The sequence below is a fragment of the Halichoeres trimaculatus genome, unplaced genomic scaffold (genome assembly GCF_033239565.1).
Source record: "Halichoeres trimaculatus isolate MK-OKI-2021-1 unplaced genomic scaffold, fHalTri1.1 fHalTri1_scaffold_8, whole genome shotgun sequence".
Lineage (NCBI taxonomy): Eukaryota > Metazoa > Chordata > Actinopteri > Labriformes > Labridae > Halichoeres > Halichoeres trimaculatus.
In genome coordinates this window covers 31,331,372-31,340,855 of record NW_027437186.1, presented here as the reverse complement: position 1 = coordinate 31,340,855, position 9,484 = coordinate 31,331,372, and the positions used below count along the sequence as shown (strand labels likewise).

At 39.9% G+C, this 9,484-nt stretch overlaps 1 protein-coding gene across 1 annotated transcript in view; it reads right to left on the bottom strand.

Annotated features, from left to right (window-relative positions):
* Positions 1 to 108: 108 nt before the first annotated feature.
* LOC141795648 (transmembrane protein 150A) overlaps positions 109 to 9,484 on the bottom strand; it is a 30,286-nt gene continuing 20,910 nt past the window's right edge. The window contains exons 7-8 of the mRNA XM_074676618.1: positions 4,311 to 4,488; positions 109 to 3,191 (exon numbers count right to left, since the gene is read on the bottom strand). Of these exons, the coding sequence (XP_074532719.1) occupies positions 2,911 to 3,191; positions 4,311 to 4,488 (459 nt within the window). The 3' untranslated portion in view covers positions 109 to 2,910. The remainder of the gene's footprint in view (positions 3,192 to 4,310; positions 4,489 to 9,484) is intronic.

Genomic DNA, 9,484 nt, shown 5'->3' with positions numbered 1-9,484 from the left:
ACAATAAAGAAAATTGAAGAAATTAACACTTGTCTGGTATCTTAAATAAATGATGGAGTCAAAAAACAGCTTTTCTTAACAACATTTATTGTTGAACATTAAGGCATATATATACAATCATATGACTTTTCATCAAAATAGAATTTACAGCCCAAACCTCTTTGGTTTTTATTATCAAAATAATACATAAGGCACATAGGGAGCATTTTGCATTTGAGGATTGAGTGGCAGATTGTTGAGGTTTGCAGACGTGAGTGTTTGTCAGAAAGCTCTCAGCTATGATCGACTGATTGCATGTTTTTTTTTCTTGCAGATATTTACCCGGGTTTATCTGAGCAGCATATATATATTCTCACAAGCTAAATACACAGACATGTTTATTGTTTTCAGCTTTACAGAGTCTCGATTAATAAAAATAATCTAAAACATGAATCCCACAGTTATGAAAAAGCAGCTATGTTACACGAAACATGACAGATTAAAAAAAACGCAATATAACAAAGACAACACGCAGAAGCTCGCAGTCATTCTGCTTGAATCAAACGATGAATACAGCTGGTGTTAGAACGTCTTCCTGAGAGCAAAGTTCAAACTGATCAGTAACCGAGGAAATAAGGACGAGGGGAGAAGAGAAGGTAAATTCTGATGAGAAGAAATGTTTGGATCATTTATGTAGTGTTCGGATAGGAACAGGCGTTATGCATAGATTTAAAACATTCAATTTAATTTTCAGAAAAAAAAAAAAGACTGTGTCTGTGAGCTTGACTCAAACACAACAGCTCTGACTGTAACTCTTCCTGTGCTGCAGTGTGCTGTTCCACCAGCAGAGGGCAGCAGGTGATCAGGGAAGTTTCTGGACATGTTGCTTTTCTTCTCTAGTCTTCAGAGCGTTCAAACATCCAGTTTCAGAGTTACTCGCTTTATTTCAGTTTGAGAAATGAAATCTTTTCAGCAACTCAACACTTGAACCCAAAATACTGAATCTATCAAAATCCTCAGGAAACATGAAGCCTGCTGTGGCATCTGGAGAGTGATATTTTGACCACGTGAAGGCACATTAACAAGACTTTACAAGCTGTTAACCTTCCACTTGATCTGTTTGTGACTAGAGTGCTCAGAGTTTGTTAATATTACACCCAGATGTGGAAGATTTCCTAAGAATATAAACAGTAACTGTTCCTGTTATGTAACAGCACAGAACATCAGAGAAAGTCAATGAATACAATCAAACTGAAAAGCATGTAACGGTTAACCACACTGACAGATCAGGATCTGAAGTCAGGGTATGAATGAGCAGCGAGGATTAGTGAAGAATTCGTAGGGGTGAATACCTGCGTGCAGTCGTCTGCCCCTGCTTGTTTGCTCCGATTTATTGCTTTCATTTAAAGCTCGACATTTTCACATCCACACTCGAGGAAAAAGGCAGGATAAGGCTTGAGGGTTTTAGCACCAATGCCACAGGCAGACAGGTTTTTGGCATCTCCGGCTGTACTTTACAAAAACCGCACAGTGCATCTCATGTATGCTACAAATCCTCCCTATTCCCTTTGTTACACTTCACAAGTGATAAAAAAAGGAACAACTGATTATGAAATGTCATAATCAAGTACCGAGTAAACCCACGAGAGCATGTTGTGCCCCCTCCTCATCGGGGAGTAATGAGATGCAGACATCCGCCCACAGAACCTGAAAACATGCCTGATGCCTCGTCACGAAACTCAATAAACCCCAGAGCTCTGGATCGAATTAGCCGGGTCATGTTTGGCTGCTGGACACGGTTTCATTTCTCTTCCTTTGGCAGAGCTACAGTAAGGAAGATGAATCAAGCTCTATTTGAAGTTTAAGGTCAATAAAGTAAACAACAAGAGGGAAGGACAACGTCCAGTTCAGACTCAGCAGGTTTGAATCAAATGAGGCACCATGGATACTACACAACAACGTAAGGCATGCATTTGTAAATGAAGTCTGCACAGAGTTGGTGATGGGGCGTACTTCAAGGCTGCGTTAAAGAGGTGTAGACCACAAAACAAATTTGCTGGAGTTTTCATGGCTAGCACACACGGGGCAGCAGTAATATGTCAGTAACCATCTGAAAAATATTAGTCCAGCATAAGCTTCTCTTTCTTCTTCTGCTTCAAGTCCCCAAAATGACTTTTTACCTCCCATTGAGCTTTGGATGAAAGGCAGCGTGTCTATCTGGTGAAATAAGTGAGCTAAAAGCAGCGAAATGTTTTGAGTTTGACACCATAAATCTGTCCGTAGTGATAGTTATTTTAAAAAATATTGATTGATGCAGGGTTTGATGATTGCAAAATGCAAACAAGGCCCTGTTCTGTCTCCAGACCAACTGAAACATTCATTAACTCATCCACGTGATGCGCTCTTTCTCTGAATTATTGCATTTTGTGTTCTTGCAGGAAATCTGACCTTGCTATCACTGAAACACTTAGCCGCCATACTCTGTCTCTCTGAGTATTTTTCTCCACCTCACAGCTCTTAAACCATCAGCTCGGCCGCCCTGCAGCCTCCTTTTCGTATGATGGTCAACAGTGGTCCAAGGCTACTTGTGGAACAGGTTAAAAGATGTCAGGGGGAACTGATAAAATAGAAACACGACTTGGTTTGGACAGAATTTGGTTTCACACTTGTGCAATGTGCAAAATGCAAACAAGTCTTTAGGAGGAACTGAGCTCTATTGTGAGCGCAGTACAATCTGAGCTCTCCTGTGGCAGCACGTGAACACCCCTGTGGTTGAAATAGTAGAATCTGCTGTGAACAGTGACTGCACTCGTCAGGGCGTTTTCGAAGCTTCAGAGAAGTGTGGCAGTGAATGAAGAATTAAACTCATTCATAACCACAGTTTAGAGGAAAAAACCTGCCAACAGTTTGGCATCAAGATGTGCCTGCGGGCTACAGGATGGACATGTTCTCAGGTTGGTGTGGATGAGGCTGTGAGTGTGAGCCAAGCCCTCCCAGTGGTCCCAGTGATCCCAGTGCATCCACCTTGTGTTCTCTCCCAGCAGGTCCCAGGGCTCCTCCTCTGGCCAGCACCGCCATGGTGTCTCCCGACATGCCGGCAAACTCGAAGGCAAATGTCCCGTAAAACAGCATGACGATGACGCAGAACACCCATTCAAAGATGGCCGACGCGTGCTGCAGGACGAAGCTCTCCTGGCAGAAAAACACCCCGCCTGGAGGGAAGGTTAAGGGCAACAGCAGCAAAGAAGTTTGGAAACATGCACTCACTTTTCAACAATGTCTATAAAAGAACGAAATCTCACATTAAAATGGCTGTGAGGAGTCACCCTTCTAGATATATGCCTGATCGTAATCCACACTTTAAAATGAGATTATCAGCCCCAATATTGCTACTTATAGGTTATTTTAAATTGTCGCCCAGGACTGGATTGATTCACGGCATATCTAGGTCTCTATGACAACACCACGCCAGCTAAAGAAGTTTAGTAGTGAGAAGAGATAAAACACAGATCTGTGCTTTACTCAGCTGAAAATTATTTCTGTGACTAATTTTGTAGTGATGGTGGACACAGGAGTTTAACTGTCAGACAGAAAAGGGACAGAAGAGCAGAAGAAAGCTAAACAGGAGAGTGACAGAGCATGAGCTAAAGGCTAATTAGCTAAGCTGTTTGTGCTAATGTTCATTGCTACCCACAGTCAGCAGTTATTCTGCAGTGGTCTGTTCAAACTTGAGAGTCTATCAATAAAATGAAGAGTGAGGTTACGTTAGCTCTGATTGGTTGATGACTAGCAGGACATAGCTAACCAGGATACACAAACTCTACACATAACAGACCTGTCTTAAAGCATCAGACTGCCAACTGTGCTTGATATAAACTGCTACTAAACTACATACAAACTGACAGTGTTTACTTGTTGTCATGTTAGCCTACAGATATGCCGGAGCACCAGGCTAACATAGCTGGCTGCTACAATGTTTGTTTGACGTCACGTTTCAAACTTAGCGCTATGTAACTGTATTGATAAGTACCTTACTTCAGTAAAAAGTTGTCTTGAACAAAGAAAATTTGCTTCGACCCGATCTCCATTTAATTCCAAAACAAACGCACGCCTTGCTAAAAGTAATTTACGACAGTGTGCGGAGACTCCGGGCCACAAGGTGGCGAGGGAGCCCAGTTAAAACAGATCCTCCCCATAGCATCTTTATAAGTTGTGAAACCTAATGGACGGATGCTCACATCCTTTAACCCAGCTGACAGCACAGTTTTACTCTGTTTTCAGAGCCTTGACAGTCCTGAGGGCTGCCATCTGTTAGTGACTGAAGAGGATACTGAGCACCAAGGCTACGAAGGCCAACAGGGTCATGCAGAGCCGGAGGTGGGCCACGTTGTACTCCCCCTGGGTCTTGGCCAGTCGGTACGTGAGTGCTGACTGCAGGCACACAAACAGCATACTGGTGGGGAAGGCGATGCCTGCTCCGACATAGTGGAGAACTTTGGCATTGTCCACCTGAGAGAGAGAGATAAGACACACACACAGTTGTTTACATCAGTCAGTGTTGTGATCAGTATTATTTACACCCTGTTTGACTCTTTTTGTACAAGTGGAAGAGGAAAAGGAGAAAGAAAAAAGGAGAACAGAAAGCTTCATAACACCTCTTGTTCTCCTGCTGGTCACAAGAACAATATGAAACAATGCACAAAAGAGCCACGCTGGATCATGTGACTACAGTTCCCACTGAAGGATCCAGACACACAAACCAAGTCTTACAGAGACTAGATCTACTGATCCAAAGTGATAAGACATTCAGGAAGCAGAGCTACAATCCTCTCCAAGAAATGAACTAATTTGAGCAGATGACAAACGCTTTCTTCACTGATACTGACAGGTTAAAGCCTTATGTTTGGGGTAACAACGTCCCTCTGCTCCACATGATTCTTTGGGTCATTACCACAATACGCAAGAAGTTACTTAGGATTGGCCCTTTAAGCCATTTCTCCACTGACCCGGCTCATACATACTCAACATTCCTGTGCAGTAGGTTAATCCTGTAAGCGGTGAAGTAAGATTTCTAGAAAGTTCAGTGTGAAAAGCACACGCAGCAGAATGACAGGGTCTTTTCCTGAACTGGGGCAAAGACAAGGACGGGTTTTTGTCAACAGAATTGAAGATTTTAACTGAAAACTTGAGAAACAACCAAGAGACATAAAGGGATGATAAGATGAGGTGAGGGCTTTCCTGTGACTGCATGTGTTGAACAGAAACTACATTTTTCTGGGTACCTGCCTTCATTCACCATAACTTAAATGGTCTGTAAACTGGTGGTGGTTTTCTACGATCTATTGTCTGCACCTGCTGTGTGTAAAGTCATCTTAAAGGTCTCAGACATGAACCTCTGCAGTATTCGATCTACTGTGCGATGCAACTTGATGACTAAGCAAGTTGGAGCTGATAAATCAGGTCCTGCAGGCTGACAGTGACCAGCAGCGCACCTGCATAGATGAATAATAATGATGTTCACACAGAGCAATGTTAGGATCTGCAGAGCTCACAGTCTCTACAGGAGGAAGCTGGCTCCATGTGTGTGCAGTGAGGTGATTTGAAAAAGCTTAAAAATATTTTTTCTGTATTTAAATGTGAAGATGATTGTGTATTACTGAGATATATAGAGTGTGCACGTGATTTATGGATGTAAGGATATGAAGCAGGAAACAGCTTACAACTGACATCCAGACATCGGTTGGCTCCTGTTTTTTTTTCACCTTTTTTAAACAAATAAAACTCTTTTTGACATTTAAGTGTTAATGACACATCCGTAGTACCAATGCCTGCTAAAATCTGTAACAGACGGTGTCACCACCAAACCAGACCATTTCCTGAAAGACGTTTTTTGTTACCTCCTACAACATCAACAGCCCATCAACTTTCCATGCACCTGTGACTAATCTTAAGTTTTACGTTTGCATTTAGATTTACTTTGCAATCTTTGAAACTGCAATTTTTTAGAGATTTTGAAATTTCTTTGAAAGTTTCAGAATTTTTTTCAAATTTTCTAAAATGTCTTATTTTTTTTAATGTATCAATTTTTCAATGTATATTTTTTTACATCTTTTCATCATTTTTTGGAATTGTAAGGAATTTCTTTGAAAGTTTTTTTTTAATTTTCTAAAATGTGTTTTGTTTTGCAAAAGTATTACATTTCTATTTTTGAAATTTCAAATGTATAAAATTTCAGTTTTTTCAATCTTTCACTTTTTAAAAAAAATTCAGTATTTTTTTAAAAGTTTCAGTAATTCTTTTATTTTTCTTAATTGCCATTGTTCGCAAATGTATCAAGTTTTAGTTTTTTTTTTTTTGAAGTTTCAGGGATTTTTTTGGAAAGTTTCAGATTTTCTTTTCAAATTTTGACAAATGTTCTAAATTTTGTTTTTTGCAAATTTGTTAAATTTCAATATTTTGAAAGCTTTTCTAATTTTTTACATTTCTTAAATTACGGAAATTAAGCAGATTTTTGGAATATCAAAATTGTTTGAATTATTTGCAAATTCATTACATTTTATTTTTTTTTCCATTTTTGCAAATTTAATAAAAATAATCAAACGGAGACATCACACATACAATTTCAAAATTTCAAAACTTGTTGGGTTAATCATTCACTAGATTTTCTAAAACTTTTTTATTTTCATTGTGAAGATAAAATAGATTGTGTGGCTCTGGAATGACTACAATCCAGGTGAACTGAGGCAAAATGGCTCTTTTGAAAGGAAAAGTTGTTGACCACTGCCAGTGCACAAGACATAAAAGTCTCATGGGTCTATTGAATTATCTTCTTCTCTGGAAACTGAACTTAACTTGAAGCGAAAAAATTTTTTGTTTCCACTCCTTGCTGCAGGTTTTAGCTTCACGCTACCAGCGAGAGAGAAGAACCCATCTTCTAATTTAACTCTCAGCAGGATCTAATTTTTGTGCTGACACAAACAGAACTTTGTGCTGTAAATACCCTGAATCTATGTTTGTTGTCATCGTCAGATACACAGCATTAAAACCAGCCGTGACTAAATCTCATGGGCCTCTGTGTGGCAGTGATGTTCTTCTCCATCGTCTATTTGTGCGTTTCTCAGCCCAAACCAACAGACCGCCCGACAGGAAAAGCCCCTGTGGCCACACCACAGCTGTGCTGCCAGAGCCTTACATAACACAGAGCCACAGACTCAAGTGGTTGCCACCGCTGAGTAAGTTTCCATGTGAGATGTTTTCTATCCATCAGCCCGTGTTGGCCGCTGTCTTCTCCCTCTGAATCCAGCATGTTTGTGGCGTTTGCCTGATGTTGATGTGTCCATGTGTTGTTCAGCGTCTGTTCTTCGTTTTACAGCAGAATCGATTCTGTTATGTGGTTTCATCTGTTTATTTTCTATCATGGATGTGTCTGTATTCATCCTGCTGGAATGTCCCTGACTGCAAGAGATGCGAGCAGCAAAGATCCTGCCTGTGATTGGTTAAAGACGGGGCCTCTGCCGCACACACCCTGTCTGCCCAGCTCCTCTCCATGCATGGCCAGACTTGATGACTCACTTCCCCCTGGCTCTTCCCGTAAAATTCTTCCCAGTTCTGCAGAGCAGAGGAGATGCAGACGACCTTTTCGTACTCTTTGACAAACTGCTGCTGCACATCTGTTCAATGCAAAAAATGTCTCCTTTTTCTTATTCTTCTTGGGCACGCCGTAAACTTCAGACACAAGTGGTTTTGTAGTTTCCCTCTCCAAAGATCTAACCTCCCTTAGCTACACAACACCTAAAAGGAGGACTGCTTAATACAGCCTCTCTATTCAGTTTCCTCTCTTGGTTTTCTGATTGACACTTGAACAAAGGCACATGATAACGTGGAGGAAAAAAAGGATACTCTCAAGGCAAAGTTAGCACACTTTTCTTTAAACAAGTTTAGAGTATAAACATCAATTCCTGTAACTTTGAAAAGTTTGTATCAGAATCTGGAGGCACGGTCCAGTGCTAAAAAAAGGCCTGAGTGAGTCCAACTTACGTCACATCTCCCTCCTCATTTGTCTTCCTTAACTTCCTATAAACACCCAAGTATTACAAGACTGTTTAAAAGTTGAAGGACAAACTTGACCGAATGGTTACAAATGTCACAGACGTATAAAAGCGACCATGAGAAACCAAACTGGGGCTTCTTTATCTCTGAATTCAGTCACTGTCCACTTTTTTTATGGATAAATACCAAAGATGTCTCATAAAAGCTACATGTAACAGCTCTGTGGCTTCTTTGCTTTCTCAAAGAGCACTTACACACACACACACACCAACACAAAAACACACACTGTTAGGGCAGAACTCCAGCCAGAGGTCCAAATATTTAAACTTGAACAAATTCTTCCCCAAAGAACAAACATCTTCAGGGAAGGAATTCAGGTTGTATTTCCTCTCTTAGTGCCAAAGATTTAACACTTTCCTACTGACTCTAACAAAGTGAGCGAATCTTTACTGTGAGATCCAAGAGATGTGTAACAGGGGAAAAGGAGAAGAGCCATGATTGAAGCCTGAAGTGTTTGGGAAACATCCAGAAAATTTTAGACAAATTGTTTGTCAATACAGCAATTGTGCGGCTTGATTTCTTGTTCTTCATCTTTTTTTTTGCCTTTAAGACATCCTTAAACCGTTCATTCAACGACTGGGAAAACAACATCTGCTCAGATTTTCTGTGCAATAGTTTGTCGGGGTTCAGCTCGACTGGTTACCAGTTGGTTTTACAATAAATGTTAAGATTATATTGCTCTTTTTAAAAGCTTCAAAATTTTTCAGGTACCTCCCTTTACCTGTAATCTTTTCCTGCTCTTTACCTGCCGTTAAAATCTTTGTGACTCTGAACCTCTGCTTGAGACCAGATGATCAGGTTTTCACTATTTGGGCTCCTTAGCTGTGGAAATCTACATGCAGATTTTTTTTAAAGAAAGTTTTTTTCCTATATTTTAACCTCATTAACACATGTGAACTGAGTTTGAGAGAAAAATGGGAAAAAAACTAAATCTTATCAAGTGATTTTGTCTCATTTTCAGTAGAAAATGTCTTTTTTACATTCAATATGAGTCACATTCATCTGACCAGTCCAGAAAAATGTCTTGTTTTAAGTTATTTAAAGATGAAAATAAGGTATGAATTGCTTGTAACAAGCAAAATTTCAAGCAAGTTTCTCTTTTTCCATTTGCAGATTTTTTTTTACTTGTTACAAGCAATTCAGACCTCATTTTTGTCATAAAACAACTTTAAAAATATATTTTTTCTGGACGGATCAGTTAAATATGGCTCATATCGCGTATAACAAGACAGCCTTTTACTTAAAATAAGACAAAAACACTTGATAAGGTTTCAGTTTTTTGCATTGAGGTCAGTGGATAAGGAGGTTTTCTAAAATGTCCAAAATTGGAGACCCTTGAAACCCTGCTTTGTCGCCACTAAAACAAAACTGGTAAAAACACTTTATCTTTATTTTT